Below are 19,159 nucleotides of genomic sequence, written 5' to 3' on the forward strand. Positions count from 1 at the left end.
ATGCAGAAACATGGTGATTGTGAGATGGAAGCTCTTGTAAGAGAAAATGTGTGTTTTGAGGCTGGGAGGTCTCATAGCGTGCTTACATGTGGGTATTAATGAGTAAGAAAAATGGAGGATAGGAAGATGATGGGAGAAGGAAAAGGTATAATGGAAGCAGTAAAGACCTAACAGTGAGAGGAAATGGAGTCAGAGACTTCAGAGGAGAACTTATTCTTGGGGAGCAGAGAGAAATTTCTCTGTATGATAGGACTGGAGGTTAACAATTCAGAGACACCCATGAAGCAAGGGGAGACGGTGGTAGGAAATAGAGCAACCTGAACTGTGGTACCTTAATTTCTCTAGAGGAGGTAACATAAACTGAGAATAAACAGATAGGAAGGAGCCGAGGGGGGGATTCAAAGTATTTGTATACAGAAATTAAGTATGGCTTAGCAGGCACGCTATTGGAGAACCATTAGAAGTCTGAAGCTGGAGAGATGGCTCAGTGGTTAAGAGCACTGGCTTTTCTTTTAGAGGACCCAGGTTCAAATTCCAGCACCCACATGGCAGTTTACAACTGTCTGTAACTCCAGTTCCAGAGGATCTGATACCTTCACACCAATGAACATAAAGTTAAATAAATTATTTAAAAAAAAAAAAAGAAAGAAATCTGAGGTCGTAGTTTCAAAGTTATGTCTGTAACTTAAGGACCTTTGCTATCTCTAGCTCCAATCTTCTCTTTAGCTACTGGGGTAGGAAGAAAGCTGAGTTTAGCTAGGGCTGCTGCTGCTGCTAAGAGATCTGGGAGGTGAAGCAGGGGAGCCCCCCCCAAAGACTTGGAATCAGTTTTACTCTTTAAAATAGAATCTTATAAAACATTGAAACATGGTTTCTTTCTTTTTTTTTCTTTTAGAAAAAAATAAGAAGACATCAAGAGACTGAAAAAATATTTTCAGAAGCATAGAGTCTTCAGAGGACCCAGCAGTTCATGAGGCCACAAGGTGAGGAATCCCCGTTATTATTGTCATGCATCCAAGCATCTGATGTAATGGTGTCATTATCCCAGGCTGTGATTGCTAATGTGGAATTGGGGAAGCAAAATGTTTTTATTTAAAATACATATTTTTAACAATGTCTCTTTGGGGTCTTGAAAGCTTATCCATCCCAGAATTATAGTATTTAGATCCATTTGTGGTCATATATATGTATGTATGTATATATGTATATAACTAGGGAATATTGCTTCTTATAATTTCTCTCATTTTAGGAGGTAGCACCATCCTTAGGAAAATAAATACTAGGCATGTTTATACACTTTATTTCTTATTACATTAACATCTAGGCATGATGGTGCTCACCTTCAACCCCATCACACGGGAGGCAGAGGCCCATGGCTCTCTGGGAGTCCAGCCATGCCAGGTCAGCCAGGGTTATGTAGTGAGAACTAGTTTCACAAACCCTACACTTGGGGTTCAGAGGACTTCCCCAAGAAAAAAAGTAGGGAGATCGTGAGAGGGAGGGAAGCATGGCATCTGCTGTGAGATGGTCTCTTTTTTAAAAAGGGGAGGGAAAGGGAAGGAGGCTGGGCGGGGAGCAGAGCTTCAGAGAAGAGGTAGAGGGTAGGTGGATCTGATAGGAATCATGGGGAGGAGTTGGTGGTAAATGTGATCAAGCTACTTTGTAGGAATTCATACTCTGACTTTCTTAAAAGTTTAAGAATTACTTTTGTGGGAAAAATTTGCCAACTATGAAATTACAGTTCCTCTGAATGGTCAAAGGTATCCTAGAAGTCACTTCTAACATATAAGACTGGTAAAGAAAAACAAGCTAAGCTATTGCTAAAAAGCTTATTATAATAATAACTGATAGAAACTATGCATTTAGAAATTATGATTATAGAGGGGGGTAAAGTTCACAATCATGTGATACTTTTTTTTTGTTTTTTAGTTTTTCGAGACAGGGTTTCTCTGTGTAGCTTTGCGCCTTTCCTGGAACTCACTTGGTAGCCCAGGCTGGCCTCGAACTCACAGAGATCCTCCTGCCTCTGCCTCCCGAGTGCTGGGATTAAAGGCGTGCGCCGCCGCCGCCGCCGCCGCCGCCGCCGCCGCCGCCGCCGCCGCCACCACCACCACCTGGCCATGTGATACTTTTAAATAGTAGATAATTTCTTCCTCATTGATACTATGAGACCAGTTGTCATAGATCATAATTTTGCATGAAAGTGTCGACGGCCTTTTTTTTTCTCCATTTGGTCAAGCTTGTCTTCAGTCTGACTTTCCTTATTCATCTAAGAGATGGTTCACTTGTTTAGGATTTACCATATATAAATCAGTTCATTAAATGCTTTAGTTACTTAAAATTGAGCAAGATATGGTCTTTGTCGCCAATAGCTGTCTAATGTGTGACCCAGAGCTAATTTTATTATTAATTCAATACATAATTTAAAAAGAGGGGCTAGATCATAAAAGAGCATGCCATTCTAAAGTCGAGTGGGAATTATCTGAGGAGTGTTCATGTTTTGAAGACCAAGAGTTTGTACCCTCAGAACCTCAGCTCACACCCAAGGGGTTGTTTTCCAGTGTGAAGTAGCTCTCTAGGCACAGCATATATTAGAACTCAGAGAGTCTGAGGCAGAGGGGGTTCTCTGGCTACAATTGCAAATTGAATGTGGTGGAAACTAGTTATGCAAACACCTATGAAAATAGCAGAGATAGCTCCACCAGCTCACCTTTTTGCCTTATTTGCATTAATTTCATTACCCTCACTAGAGACCCAAATCATTTCCTGGTGACTGAGAAGGGCTAACAGGATGGGGTGGGCTGCTATGGGCGCCTGTCTTAGGCAGATCACAGCTGAGTGAGTAGCAGGACCTGGAACATTTTCAAGGAAGATTTTTGCCTGTTAAATTAAAGCAATCAAATGAGAACATTAGACTTGGCAAAGGAGTCAGAAGGCTAGGTGTTGGTGATGCATACTTTAAGCCTTTAGTTAGCATGTCAGGAGGCAGATATAGGTGGATCTCTATCAGTTTGAGGCCAACCTGGTCTGTATCACAAGTTCCAGGCCGGCCAGAGGAACATAGAGAGACGCTGTCTTGACAAACAAACAAAACAAAACAAAACAAAAACAAAAGAAGCCAATGAAAATGCTCCACACTTGGTTTTATCATTAGAAAAGTAGTTCCATTTGTTTATATAACAATTGTAAGCATTCAATAAATTTGTACCAAGTTTGTGCCTGGATGTGAAGAAAGAACAGTGAACAGAGTACACTACTATGCTCAGCATAGTAGAAATTCTATACCAGTGGTAGATAATATAGGTAACAAGTGACGTAGTTATGTGTTGTGTTTGGTGGTGTGACTGCCGTAGAGAGAAATTGAAGGAGAATATGGAGTAAACGTTCAGATAGGACTGATTCTTTAGGAAGTCCCAGTGACTCAGCATGGCATGATTTACACAAGAGATAGAGGGATACCACTTTCATTCACATAGAACAGTCATGGTGAGATCCAGCACCGCCTGGTCAGTTCCTGAAATATTACCTATGTGTATCACATCAGTCTCTTCTTCAATTCTACCATAAAGATAACATTATTCTTTAAAAAGAATATATTCATACATTTATTTAAAATATCTTTATTTGCAATAAAATGCAGCTGAACCCAGATCTACCAATTCAGTTATTAAAAGGGTAAAGATTATAACTACTTGTCTTTGAGTAAGTGGTTATTTGTGGGTATCAACAGTTAAGTTGCCAGGTTCTCTTTGATAATCAGATTGGAATTTTCCTATATAATGCTTTGTTTTGAACACATGAGTGTGCAGATGTTTAAGGCCCAGATGTTCTTTCCTGTTTTTCATATCCTGTTTTAACTAGAGATGAGCCCATCACAGTAATTGACATCCTAAAAGTCTTTCAGCCTTGACTGAACTGGATACAAATGAAAAGCTTAAACAATTTTGTCTGTAGGAAAGTTATAAATCAATTGATTTCATTTCAGGTCAGTATGAAGGGAAAACTTTGCTACTCAAATAAAGAAAACAGAGATTGGATTACAAAATCCCAAAACTGTGCCTTATATGACACATATTTTGTCTACTTGCTTCTCAAGGGAGTCTAGTAACTGAAAATAGCACTTTGCAAAGTCTTGAAGGCCAGGTGTGGTTATGGAGTCATGAGGAACACAAATTCCAGGGTATCCCCATCTATTAGGGAACCCTAGGCCATCGTGGGCTACCACAAAGAGGGAGTTTGGGTCAGAATAACAAAAACAGCAACACTAGTGACAACAAACAAAAACCCAGATAGACTTCAAAAACAGCCTAGTGTCACAATTCCTAAGTCTTCTGAAAGCACAGCTACTAACCATCATCCCAACTGAGGGAATGAAGATGCCAGCACTGGAGCAGTAAAAGGATCACAGAGTGAAGGCCATGCTTGTTTAGGAGCTATCTGAATCACACTAGAGCAGATAGTGTTTATTCCACAATGTAGAGAGGATTAATGGCCGGCTCTGGGAGCTGAACATAAAGGCAACCTCTATCTGTTTTAGAAAACCAAAATTATGGAGAAAAAAAAAAAAGACAGTGTAAGTGCAAGGCAGAGGACTGTTAGAAACTTACAAAGAAACCAAAGATTTGTGCAATGTCAGTATATTGGAGCATAGATTTATTTCAAACCTATGTTGACCTTTCCCACACTCACATATGAAAACTTTTATTTAAGGGTCCTAAGGCATGACTTTGCCAAAGCAAACGTGTTCTCTTCAATTCCTTTGATTTCATCTCCCCAAAATTTGTTTTACAAATTTGCTATCCCAGTAATCATTCTCAAACACGGAGCATGAGTCTAGCTCCCTCTAGATTCTCCGTTCCTTCTCGCAAACCAGCCCCGTGTGCACACAGCTCGATCTGGCATCAGCTGGTGTGTTCCTGCTCTGGGCTCTCTTTCTCCTCTTTGTTTGCATCTGTTCTCTGCGATTACCCAAATGGTTTCTGGCCTTACACTTCCGTAATTCTGATGAAGAGTTGACCTAATCTACAGTACTCAACCTCAGCACTGTTAACATTGTTGATGGGATTTTATGCTTATGGGATGTGCCTACCACATGTCCCTAGTACCCCATTCTATAATGTCTTTGTACATTGCCCATTGTCTCACTGAATCAAAATGACTCACATCTGAAAATCACTAATCCAATTTCAACATCTAGAACCTCAAAGACTTCTACCTGCATCAAACAGAAAACCTCTCACCTCTAAGGTATCATTCTCACTTAAAATGTCTCACTTATGTTTAAGTGAACAGTGCTGCTGTTTGTATTTTTAAATTTCTTTATTGGCATCTTCCTAATTTTATATCTGTAATGTGTTTTATAAAACAGTAAGCCTGAACATAAAATGGGTGGGGAAAAGTAAGATAAAAAAAGTCAGCTAATGCTTTTATCTCCCTCTCTCATTTTTTACACACTTAGTGAAAATCCCAGTGCCTTTGAGCTTTCCATATTCTTTCCCAGTCATTGGGATTTTGCATGTACACCAGCTGCTTGCTCTGCATTGCTCTCTAGCGTGTTTTTCTTAGACAGAACATATGACCTTGACTCCACACTACCGTGACTCCTCTCTACACTGTGTTGTAAGTGCTACAGGAGCAACCCGTATGACTTTGCTGAGTCTGCTTTTTAATCTGTTAGTCCCCAGCAGCATTCAGTAATCCCTGCCTGCTGACTGCCGTCTGACGCTTTCAGAATTGTCACCCCGATCAAGTCACAGACTCTCTCTCCTTCACTCAGTGCACCTACTATTTTAACGAGAAAATTGAGGTCATTGTGTCGAAATGACTTGTGAATCCTTGCAATTTCTTCTCTATAAACATTCTTATTTTCCTCCAATCTCAAAGCAGGATCAGTCCTTCCTGCTATTCAGGCAAAGCCGGTGTTTGATTCTATCCCCTTTCCCCAGGCTGAGACCTTTTGCCATCCATTATCTCTGTTTGTCCTTTATCTTCAACCTTGTCTTCACTGCTGACTCTTTTTCTTCGGCCTACTAGACTCTGTAGACTTCTCTCCAAAAAACAAACAAAAACAAACTGATCTCTCCCTCCCTCCCTCCCTCCCTGCCTGCCTCTGCAGTCAATCTCTCTCCTTCCTAATGCATTCGACTTTGAAGCAGCAGTCTCTATTCATTTTCTCTTGTCTCTGAGAGTCACTCAGTCCTCAGCACTGGGCCATCTGATTTCTAACCCCATTTAATAGAGCATGCTCTCTCGAAAGGCACACATGACCTACAGCTTTTATCTTGCCCGGCTCTCTCAAGGGCATTTGACAGTGTTAACTCCATTTTTCTTCCATTCTCTAGGCTGTTATTTTTCCCTTCCTTTGTTTCTCTTGCTTTTTAGGAATCTTTTTGTAAAGGTCTGTTTCCTATTTGTTAGGTCTTCCATTGAGAAGTTATGAATCACAACCCAACCCCCAGTAGATGGTTACAGGTAAAATAAATGAGTCTAGTTGGCTGAAAACAATAAATACTATTGGGTTTAAATAACATGCCTACCAAAATACTCAATATTTACTCCTGCTTTGAATAACCAGGACCCTGGAAAATTGTTCCACAGTTCATGGCCTTTCTGTCTTCACATGCTTTCTGACTGTGCTAAACTATTCTTGAGACTGTTATGTCACAGATGCCTCCAATCTTGTTCAGTAAAGCTACAGAATTACATTGGATATATATATATATATATACCTACAGGATATCAACGCCCAATGTATCACCTGAGCGATGGAGTACACTACAATCCCAAAACAGTCTCTCAATGTCATTCTCTGTCTCGCTCATGTTTGTAAAGATATAATCATAAAATGCAACAAAAAGATAATCCTAAGTCATTTGTTAATGAATCCAAAGATTCACGATGAATTAGTGTTTGATAAAGACATTTAATACAGGGGGAGGAGCTAAAGATTATGGCTTATTGAGAAGATGGTTCTTGACCCATTCCTTAAGGTCTTGAGGAAAAACTAGATAAGGCATATATAACAGTATCAAAGTAAATTTTAGATGGATATTTAAAATATTTTTAAAATTTTTATTGTTACTTTATAGTTTGACATATGTAATTTTTTGCACAGACTGTTCCCACTTCCCACCTCCCTACTACCCCTGACTCCCCTCCCCCCATCTATACCAAGAATTTATGTCTCTTGTTCTGTTTTGTGATCCACTGGGATTATACAGGGGCATATATGTAACTTCAATGAATAGAGCTATTCATCGAAGACAGGTGGACTCATCAGAGGTAGTGATTCCCCTCCCAGAATCTATTGGTAGAGTAGTTCAGAGGTAAAGAAAGGGTGGGTCCATATGAGTTCCTCCTTTTTCTTGATTGACTGTTAATAGGGCTAGTCTTGTGTCGGCCCAATGCAGGTAGCTACAGTTGTTGGGGGTTAATGACTATAGTAGTTGTATCAAATCTAGGGAATGGGGTTCATAGCCCTTCATCCTATCTTTCAGGTCCTGCATACTACCAGCTCCCTCTTCAGCAACATTCCTTGAACCTTAGAGCAGGTTGTATAAGAGAGTTGGTTAAGGCACAGCCCACACCCCTCACTTATAGGCATCCATAAGTCTCTGCATTCACTGCTTCTCATTGTAAGTAGCAGCTTCTCTCATGAAGGCCGGGAGTCATTTTTGTCTATGGGTATAGGCAGAGGTGTTTAGAAGACAGTTTGCTGCTCTGTTAATTTAGTTAGCTATCAGATATATGTTTCCCATATGGGTCTACTATCTCCCCATACGTGGGTTGTTAACCAGCCTTGCAGTACCAGGCATTTATTTTAAAATGTTATTGAATATTCAATAAATCCCTACAGCCTGTAGGCATCCATCTAACTTTCGCCTAGCAAAATATTTAAGCAGTGCAAGAATGCAAAGGAGAAACAGAGTCTGCCATTTGTTTTAAAATTTAAAACGAGTAAAATTTTCTCTGGGTATACAAGTTCTATTTGATGTGATGATTGCGTTGCCCATCTGTCTTCACCACAATCAAGATAAAGAACAGTTCCATCCATCTCAAAATTATTTTGAGCTGCCCCTTGACGACTTTTTCCAACCTCAATCCCAGGGAACTAATTCAGTCTAGGGGGCTGTGGTTTTCCCCTTTCCCGCATATGGTTATCAGTCACGAAGCAAAGACAGTAGTCTTTCATTTTGTCTCCTTCATTAACATGATGCTCAGGGACTCATTAATGCTCTTGTATGTGTCACATTTGTCATTAATTATTGGTAAGTCACAGACCACTTTATAAATGTGCTACTGCATTCTTCCTCTCTGAAGAACATTTGGATCTTTTTGTTTGTTTGTTTGTTTGTAGCTAGAGTTTTCCTGCCTTGCCCACAGTCAGGACAAATCTTTGTCACCCGCCAGTCCCACAGCCGCTCAGACCCAACCAAGTAAACACAGAGACTTATATTGCTTACAAACTGTATGGCCGTGGCAGGCTTCTTGCTAACTGTTCTTATAGCTTAAATTAATCCATTTCCATAAATCTATACATTGCCACATGGCTGGTGGCTTACCGGCATTTTCACATGCTGCTGGTCATGGCGGTGACTGCAGTGTCTCTCGCTCAGCCTTCGCTTCCAGAATTCTCTCTCCTTGTCCACTACTTCTGCTGGCACTGCAATCAGTGTTTTATTTATTGACCAATCAGAACAATTTGACATACAGACCGTCCCACAGCATTTGTTTGTTTTTGTTTTGTTTTGGGCTTTAAATGAAATTACAAAAGCACCAGTTTAGGAAATTTTTTGTTCTTTTTTAAAATTTATTAGCACTTAGTATGATTTGAAAATGAAATGTTATCTATAGGCTGCTTGTTTGACCTTTCAGTGTGCGGGCACTCGTTTGAAAGGCTGTGGAACCTTTAGAAGGTGGGGCTATGCTAGAGGAAGCGGATTACTAAGGGGCAGGCATTGAGGCTGTACAACCTGGCTCCAACTCCTATCTGCTTGCTACTTCTTGACTGGCACATTTCCTGCCGCCATGCTTTTCCCCACCATGATGAACTATATCCTTTCATAATCTGCAAACCCAACTGAGCCCTTCATCCCTTAAACTGGTTCTTCTTAGATAGTCGGTACAGCTGCAGCAAGGAACTGTTATACAAAATTCATACAAGGAAGAGGGGACATGGTTGTGCTAAACTCGACTAGGCATTCTTAGACCTTAGAAACTGGTTTGTGGGAAGGGTGTGGAATATTTCAGAACTTTGGTCTTGGAAAAGCTTAGAATACTGTAAGTGGAACTTACTGGGCTGTTCTTGAGGGTTTAGACGATCAGAATACCGAGAGAAATGCAGGTCATAGAGACCCACCACGTGAGACTGCCGAAAAGAAAAAAGCCTCTGTTGGGAACTGGGACAATCTGGATGTCTGTGCGTGGTGGTATTGTGTTCCCCAAAATATTGTGCACACTAATAAACTTATCTGGGGTCAGAGAAGAGAACAGCCACAATATTAAACATAGAGGATAGGCAGTGGTAGCACACATCTTTAATCCTAGCATTCCAGAGGCAGAAATCCCTCTGGATCTCTGTGAGTTCAAGGCCACATTGGAAACAGCCAGGCATGGTGACTCACGCCTTTAATCCCAGAAAGTGATGGCAGGAAGCAGAAAGGTATATAAGGTGTGAGGACCAGAAACTAGAAGCTTTTAGCTGGTTAAGCTTCAGGATTTGGAGCAGCAGTTCAGCTGAGAGCCATTGGGATGAGGACACAGAAGCTTCCAGTCTAAGGAAACAGGATCAGCTAAGGAACTGGTAAGGTGAGAAAGCTGTGGCTTGTTCGGCTTCTCTGATCTTCCAGCATTCAACCCAATAACTGGCCTCAGGTTTGATTTTATTAATAAGGTGCTTTAAGATTCGTGCTACACCTGTGCCCTATGTTAGACGTGAGACTGCCTACGGAAGTAAGGAATGGAGTTTTTTTTTGGCAGAGATAATTTCAGGACAGTATAGTGATTAGGCGGTGTCATGGTGACTGCTCACTTCTCATATTTGGTTCTACGAGGAGAAAGAGCTAGTGGGAGCAGAAAGATATGAAAGTGTGCAGTGTTTGAGGAAGGCATGATGGGCGTGTTTAAAGATGTAGTATTTTTCAGCAGCTCTAATTGTTAAAGAGAGACACAGTGCCCTGTATTGGAACTATATGAGCAATACCTGAGTCTTGCCTTCAGGTAAAAGATCCAATCCACGGACGCTCCGACCTGTGAGAATGCACATTCATTTGAAAGGAGAGAACCTGAACTTCTGATACCAATACCTTTGAGCAGGCCCCTGCTTGGAAACAGCTGCTTAGGAAAGTGTTTCAGCTTCAAAGGCATGCAGATGGCACTGAAGCCATGGTCCAAGCGGACAGCGACACTTGGCAGCGTTAACCATGTAGTCCTTGTTTTCCAAGGACTGCAAGGGCTCTTAAGCCCTGAGCCGTCTCTCCAGCCCTAGTCCTTGGAATTCTAGTACAATTCCTGCCTGTTCTCTGCTTCCCGACGGCAGACATGATGTGGCCAGCTGCCTCAAACCCCTGCTCCCATGCCTTTCCTGCCCCGATGTACTGCATACCTCATTGAACTATAAGCCACCGTGACCTCTCCCTCCCTTAAACTGCTTCTTGACAGGTACATCTGGCTACAACCACAAGAAAGGAAATTAAAAATATAGAACTTAAAATTTTACTGGGTGGGGAATTGTGTTTGTTCAGTGATGCAAGAGTGTAGAAAGTGACCGGTTTTATTCCGTTTTTCCAACAGGATTATATGAACTGCCCATTCTTTTTCACAGCTTTATCAGCATTTGGTACTATTGTATTTTCATTTACTGTATTTTAATCACTTGACTTGACACTTTTGCCTACCCTTAATGAAGAGCATCTTACGTTTATTCACCATCTGCATGGGCCCCTTGTAAAGTGTTCAAATATTCTGTTCAAATTTTATTGGCTTTCTGTTGTTAAGCTCTGAGATAGGCAATTTGCAATCGTATCTCAGTTCATAGCTTTTTTGTTTTGTTTTGTTTTGATCATATTATTTAGAGTAGGAGTTTTTAAACTCTGATGTAGCCATGTTTTTGTTTCTTCTACAAATCATGGTTTTGGCACTAGCCACAAGTTTTTTTTGACTAACTCAAAGTTGAAAATATTTTCAATTGTATTTTTTTTTTAAGTTTGGTTTGCATTTAGGTGTGGGTCTATGTTGAAGCTTTTTCTGTATAATTTGGAAAACTGAAACTTAATACTTTATGTGAAAATACCAAATATTCTATCATTTATGAAAAAGAATTATCCTCTCATTAAATTCCCTTTACATGTTTGTCAAAAATTAGTTAATAATATGTGCCTGATGTGTTTCTACTTTCTTGATTTTTCCCCTCTTCTCAATATTATCAAGCTATCTTTGTTATGGTATTTTTTTAATTAAATCTTTAAACAGCATAGGATTTCTTCATTTATAGTTACATAGTTTTTGTATTCTAATATCTTTTTCTTACCTTGTACATTTGGAGTCATCTTGTTGATGCTTATTAAAATATCTTACTGGAATTTTGATTGTCATTCAGTTATATATATTAGAAAAAAAACGTACATTTGAAAAATGCCTCGCATATATAAGATAAAATATCTAATATTATTAAAATATAGTCATTAAATATTATCCTAAATTGTATCAAGATAATTGACAAGACCTTGTGCAAGCTTTTCACAGAGCAAATGCTAATGATATTGAAACTACAAAATCAAAAAAGCTCACCGTAAGTGCTGATCAAAGACATTTAGGGTATAATGGTCACATGAGTATATAAGACATTCTTGCTTTCTGTGGAATCTCATGAACCTATCTGGTTGGCACATACTTTGGATCTGAAGATTACATAAATATAATAAAAATGAAGGGGAGAATTTTCCTTCTTTATTGGGACTGTGGGAAACTCTATGAGAAGAGAGTAGGAAGAAGTTCAGTGGGAACCACATACCCATCCACATATACACACCAACATAGTTCCCCTTAATAAATCGGCTTGGACAACAATACCAAAGGGATGAATACATAAGGGACCTATAATAGGCAGTTTACGAAAACTTGTTTAAAAAGCCAAGTAGTACCTGTCAGCCACTAACAAGAAGTAATCTAAAGAAAAGGTCACAAGTTTAAACTATAGGTAATTCCATTCAAAAAGTTTATTTGATCCTATATTGACTAATGCCAATTTATATGACATTGCAATATCAGATATCTGTATTTTCAGACAAGAAATGCAAGAAAATTATAAAGAAAAATCATCTTAGAGTTTGGGTGAGGGAAAATGAATACACAAAGGGATAACAAAATATCTATAATCTACATAGCTTGGTTTTGGGGGTAAACTCAAAGCACATATAGCAATATAACGTGAGATGATTAATTGGAAATGATTTAGTTTTTTTTTTTTTTTTTTTAAAGAACTTTATAAACACGATGAATTTAAAATGTTTCTTGAGCTAGGCGGTGGTGGCGTACACATTTAATCCCAGCCCTTGGGAGGCAGAGCCAGGGGGATCTCTGAGTTTGAGGCCAGCCTGGGCATCAGAGAGAGTGTTAAGACAACCAGGGTTACACAGAGAAAACCTTGCCTAGAAAAACTGAAAAGAAAACGTTTGTTAAGATGAATGACTGCAGCCTAGTAGTTTATTTTGATGTCTAGCATCAAAACAAAACAAATCTGAAAATGTGTGTTAATTTTGGCCAGTGTTGTCCTACTCCAAGGCATGCGTGTATTCTCCGAGTTAATGTTGCTTTTATGTCAGCCATTCGCAACCTTTAAGAGGCAAAGAAGTGGATATAGAGTATGGGAAGTTCCTTATTGAATTAAGATGTTTTTAGTGGGTGGAACTTCATTTCAGAGCACCTAAAAAATAATCTCTTAACTTTGAAATTCTTGTTTTACTCACTAAGGTGCTCTTTCAAAATGGATAACATGACATTATATAAGCATTTAATTTTTTTTTCAATCAGTGTGATTTTGACTTACCATTATCAGTGCCATAAAACCACTGCTGTTAAATACAGCACTGTGTAGAGCTGTGTAGGTGTTTTATTTTTGAGATATTCTTATTTCAAAGTAATATGAGTAACAGCTATCAATACAGACCTATGATTAGAATATGCTAACAGGGAGCTGGAGAGATGGCTCAGTGGTTAAGAGTACTCACTGCTTATGCAGAGGACCAAGATTCTTTCCCAGCCTCTAAGGATAACACACACACACGGTGTACATATATATATATATACACACACACACTCTCTCTCCCCCCATACACACACATACACACACACACACACACACACACACACACACACACACACATAAATTAAAAAAGAATTTAAAAAGAACATCCTAGCAAACTCAAATTCATTCTCTTTCCTAATTGCATCCCTTAGTCCCTGCTGTCGTAAGGGGATTCCTTACTTAGCTATGTCTCTTTGATGACTTCATGGGGTCAAAGGGCACAGCAAGGTGCTGAGAGAGGCCAAGCCACTTTGTGGTCATACGTATGTCTGTGTCGATACTTCCAGAGGTTTATTGATGCAGGGGGATTCGAAAAATGAGAGCAGAAGCAATTTTTTACATGACCTTCAACCCTGTCTCTCAGACTACAAGATAACCACTGCTATCAAATGGACATGACCTTTTTCCTAAAACAATGAATTTCTCTCTTATTAGGGAAGGCTTTATACAGTCAATATAAATCTTTGCCAGGTATATTTGCCTTTGGGGAGTGGTGCAAGTAGAATATTTCTATTTTATTTCCTCAATTACTCAGTGTCAATGATAAAGCCATTCAAATAATCTTGTATTTAAGTTTGAAATCTTCACATCAAGTTGATGAGAATTAGAAAAAATCAGTACCCAATGCGTGCACACATGGAACTATCCTATCAAATCCTGTTAATTAATGTGTTAATATTAATGTTTTTAAGAGAGTTAGATATTTGTATTTATGTATAAGAACACACAAAGTGCCGGGTGGTGGTGGCGCACACCTTTAATCCCAGCACTCGGGAGGCAGAACCAGGCGGATCTCTGTGAGTTCGAGGCCAGCCTGGGCTACCAAGTGAGCTCCAGGAAAGGCGCAAAGCTACGCAGAGAAACCCTGTCTCAAAAAACCAAAAAAAAAAAAAAAAAAAAAAAACACACAAAGTATAAGACAATATTTTACTGTTTTCAATTTGTGCTAATTTTGGTATATATAAAACAAATGTACAGTAAACCTTGTATAAGAGAGGTTGAAATTTACTTATAGCTGTAAACTTTGTACAAAAGAAGCAAGGAAAAATATGGTTAAAATAGCATAAATTATTAAAATGAGCTATCTCATCAAAACCTGTCCTGAGCAGACTTCTGAGTTTTATGATATTAAAACTAGAGGCTGGAGAAGTAGGTCAGTTGTAAAGCGCTTGCCTAGCTCTTCTGAAGACCTGGGTTTGATCCCCAGCATTGCTGAAAACAACAAAACAAAACAAAACAAAATAATACAAAAAAAACCCCGAAAACTACGTGCATCCATGAAGATCAGAGCTTAAAACCAAAAGCCTCAGGACAGAAAATTGAATTCATGTTTTGTTTACTTATTGTTGTGTTCTTACCTTAAATTTGCTGAATCTCTACTACTTCTCATTGTCTTACTTGGTGCTAACCCCTGCACTATATCTTGTCTACATGACCTAAACGTTACCCAGGTTTGTAATCTCTGATTTAGAAAGTTAAGAAAAGAGTTAAAAACTTGAAAAATTTTGTTGCCGGATTCTTTTACACACTAAAGATGGACTTGCAAATTTCCCTTTAAATATTTAGTGTGTGCGCATGTGTGTGTGTGTGTGTGTGTGTGTGTGTGTGTGTGTGTGTGTGCATTTATGTGTGCATGTGTGTGAGAGTGTGTGTGTGTGTGTGTATGTGTGTGTGTGGTATATGGGAATATGGAGGGATCCTTGTGAACCAGAGTAGGACATTGGATGTCCTGTTCCATCATTCTTTGCTTTGTTGCCTTGAAACAGCGTTTTCCACTAAAGCTGGAGCCGGGTTGGTCCCTGGCAAGCCCAGCATATACTGATGGGGTTACAGGAAAGTGAGGCTGTTCCCTGCTTTCTTTACACATAGGTTCTTGGGCTTTGAACACAGGTCTTCACGCCTGTACAGCAAGATGCTCTTACCAGCTAAGCCCTCTCTCTAGCCTGAGCAAACTCTTACAATAGTTTTGGGAAATATTTTTTCCAAAACATCAATTCCTTTGACTCTTCCATCACCAATGAATGTACCGACACACCCATATAGGTATATGAAGGATGCTCATGGGCACACTGTTCACATCAGTGAAAAATGTAAAGGTTTCTAAGTATCTGTCAGTTATATCAGCCTATACAATGGAATGATACATATATATATTTAATAAAAGAATGAAGTATCTCTAATCTCTGGAAGATAAGAGAGCAGTAAAAAATTTAAAAGTTAGAGAGAAATTATTTTTGTGTCTATAAGAATAATAATCTCCTATTATCAAAATAATACATTGATATTATTATACAAAATAATACTGTGTGCCAGATTAATAATGGCAGTTATTCTTAAGAGTAGGGGATTATGCTAAGTTTCTGGTATCCTAAACCTATATTTTCATAACATTTTAAATTATTAATGAAGTTACACATAACATCCAATAAAAGACTTACTACAGACATCCAAAACAATGAAACATTATACGAAATGTTATCAGATAAGATCTTGCTTATGTGAGGCACAAGACTTCACCGACACAGTAAAATTATGGAGCCTATTATAGATGAAATTATAATTACTCAGACTGTACTTATCAATATTTGGTTGCATTTTGTTTTCTTACTTCAACGAAAATATTATGCATGGACCTTTGAATCTTGCTGAAAGGTTGTGTGCTGAAAGACCAGGTACATAATCAAAATGTTTTAGCAAGCTGTTCTTTTGGCCCAAATTTTAAAATTTCATAATTACTTCTTTTGGAAGGAAAACAAAAAGCGTATTTATTCCTCCTGCTGCTGAGAAGAGAGTCCTGCCATCTTCACTGTAATTATGAAGTAGTCGTGGGTTGCAAAATGATTTTTTTGGGCAAAATTTAGCTGCCCTGTCCTTGTAAACCATTTGCTCCCCATATGGACAGATGATATACAAAGTGTCCTTCCTGTCATCCTGGACAGGACCAAGAATGAGGCAGGCTTGCCTGCAAGGAAGCCGGTGCAGGGAAGGGAATTGCTAACCTTGGCAGTTTTTAATGCCTGGTCTGATCACAGTGACAGGTTTATTGCCATGATGAGAGAAAATAAAACCTTGCTGGCCTAGAGAGGGACTTGAAAATGAAGAAGGGATCGCTGTCTGGAAAATGAGATCATGGCTTGGACCACTGTCACTATTATCCACAGCGAGTAGATACTGAGCCAGGCTAGATGAAAGGCCCTGGATGAAGTGCACTGAGGCCGTGCTTATAAAATCCACATGTGAAGCTGACAGATTGATATAGGCTCCCAGTAGATTTCATGCTAAATCTAGCCATTCCAGACATCACTGAAATTGATAAAGTTTGAAGGTTTCTGTTTCTCATGAAACCGGGACTTGTTTTGTCAGAAAAACACACTCGAAGTGTGCGTGCAAAATTAGAGGTTCAATTATCCATAGATCCCTAGTTCTATTTTGCAATGATTTTCTTGGCCTTACGCTAGAGATAGGAAAAGACCATTTAGGTTTCATCTCCGGGTTACACGCATCTTTGCCTGCCAATAGTATGCTTCCCAAATGGAATTATGCAAACATGTCAATGTAAAGTTTCTAAGCTTTTGTCAGTTTCAGTATGATGGATGCTGACTTATGTATTTTTGCTGTGTGTCAAAAGGAAGACTCTTGTCATGAGGATGATAGTTTAGGACAGGTAGCCTGAGTTTGAAAATGAAGATTCATTTCCCTGTACATTATAGTTGTTTATCTGTTTGTTACTTACTGTACTTAAATAAGTTTCCATTGTGTCCATGTTAGTATTTTTTAACTTCTTCCATAAAAGTCAATGCCAAAGCTTTCTGTAATGTTTCCATGACACTTGGCTGATTGTGGCTTTTGCCAGACTGCCTGTTCACCAACATACTGATACCAAATGACCATACAAAAGTCCCATGTTATCGTGTGAAGTATGGGTTCCATCCAGTTAAAATATAATGATAATGTTAAAGGTTTTTATATTTTTTTTCTGAATGATCATTGCCACCACCTTTACGGAATTACTCTTGGAATTCCTAGAGTACTTAGTGTGAAATATGTGTCATGTTCTTTAACTCAATATAGTGAAAAGAAATATGTGTAAAGGGTTCTTAGGTGACTCCTGTGGAGACATATTTCTGACAGAATCAGTTCAGCCTTCCAAAAGTAATACCTGGTCAAACTCTGTATGTAGATTCTTGTGTATACAGTTATTGGAAACGTTAAATGTTATCTTGCGGGAGAACATGATTTCAAAATCATAAAAATTTGCAATTTCTAATACTATGCATAATGTTAACTTTGTTGCAGTTAAGATCTGTTGTGCTGTCCTGGCTTTTACCACTGTTTCCATATTCCATCCTATGGATGGTATTCCCCCAGGTGATCAGAAAACAAGATATAGAACGCAAGCAAGAAACATTGCTTTCTCATTCTTCTCCCACTCTCCGGTGACTCCTCCAACGAATCTAGATCTCTATTCCTTCACATTACTCTATTATCTCTGCCGTCCAGGAAGAGAGATAAATCCCTTTCTTTAAACGTCAGGACAGAGGGATGGAGGGAACATGCTCCGGTATTAATGACACAACCCACGTTGCCTTTTCTTCTTTGTGGCAGAAGGAAAACAGGGCTGGAAGAGCCTACTTTCAGGGAGCTGGTGTGTTTGTAAGTCCCCACCAGGTGGGGAAATGGTGCTTCTGGCTTTTGTTGGTATAATGATTTAGAGAGACGAGTCTCAGGGACCTCAAAGGCCCTTGATACAGGAACATAACTTTAATTTTCCAAATGAAATAGTCTTTCCCATTTGAGACATAGAGAATGATATTTATCTATTCTATCAGATAAATGTCAGTGTCATATTAGGAGTAGCTGAAAGGAAGGCTTTATTATCATCATTTAATATGTCAGGTTTATGAGTGTAAATGGAAGAAAGTTACTAGCAATTATTCAGAACGTGGCTCCTACTTTCAAAGAACTCATTTAAAAAATTATTTATGCTACCATGAAGAATTATCAATAGATTGTTCACTTAGAACTTTTTTCTTTTGGTTTTATTAAATTTTCTTTACTTCTTTTATCTTGCCTTTTTTCTTCTTCACAACCCCCCCTCCTTTTCTATTTTCTCCTTGCATTGATTTTAAAGATTTTTTTTTAAACCTTCATTGAATTTATGGCCTGGAACTGCAGCTTGCCTTCCATTTTTCTTTTTGATGTGTTCAATTCAGAATCATTTGTTAGCTCTCACGTGCACAGGCCTGGACGAGCCGATGTGAAAACAGGAGAGCCTGCCTTGATGACACCCCTGAGCTTCCCTGCTTCTGTGTTCAGGATGGCGAGAAAAGTAAAATCAGAAGCATTGTGGACAAAGAAAAAGGACCCAGTGGCCTTGGTTCTGAATACCTTAAGGACCCACCCACTCCCCTGCGATGCCCTTGGCCACAGCTTCCATTCTGTGCTGTAGAAATGATTGCGCATGTGAAGAGGCTGCACGGGAAAACTGGTTATTTAAGCTCTATTTGTGATCCTCATGGTATTTCCTAGGCTCATCTCCGGAGATAGATGTAGACACTGTATTTCAATGCCTTCAGTTGAAGTGCCTCCTACTTAGAATGAAGCAGTTTCCCTTGGTGTCTTAGTTAAGTGTCCATTTCTGGTGAAACGCTATGACCATAAACAACCTGGGGAGGACACTACATCCCCGAGGGAAGTCAGGCAGGAACTTGGAGGCAGGCACTGAAACAGAGGCCGTGGAGGATTGCTGCTTCCTGGTTTGCTCTCCATGGCGTTCTCAGCCATTCTCAAGCACTCCAGGATCACCAGCCAGGAGTGGTGCCACCCACAATGGTTTGGTCCCTCCCACATCTATAA

General features: G+C 39.3%; 1 protein-coding gene across 2 annotated transcripts in view; it reads left to right on the forward strand.

Moving 5' to 3' along the window:
- Csrnp3 (cysteine and serine rich nuclear protein 3) overlaps positions 1 to 19,159 on the forward strand; it is a 201,606-nt gene that overhangs the window by 36,912 nt on the left and 145,535 nt on the right. For both annotated transcript variants that reach the window (XM_028882218.2, XM_037204841.1), the window contains exon 3: positions 896 to 983. In XM_028882218.2, the coding sequence (XP_028738051.1) occupies positions 971 to 983 (13 nt within the window). In that variant the 5' untranslated portion in view covers positions 896 to 970. The remainder of the gene's footprint in view (positions 1 to 895; positions 984 to 19,159) is intronic.

This window comes from Peromyscus leucopus, chromosome 4 (assembly GCF_004664715.2).
Source record: "Peromyscus leucopus breed LL Stock chromosome 4, UCI_PerLeu_2.1, whole genome shotgun sequence".
Lineage (NCBI taxonomy): Eukaryota > Metazoa > Chordata > Mammalia > Rodentia > Cricetidae > Peromyscus > Peromyscus leucopus.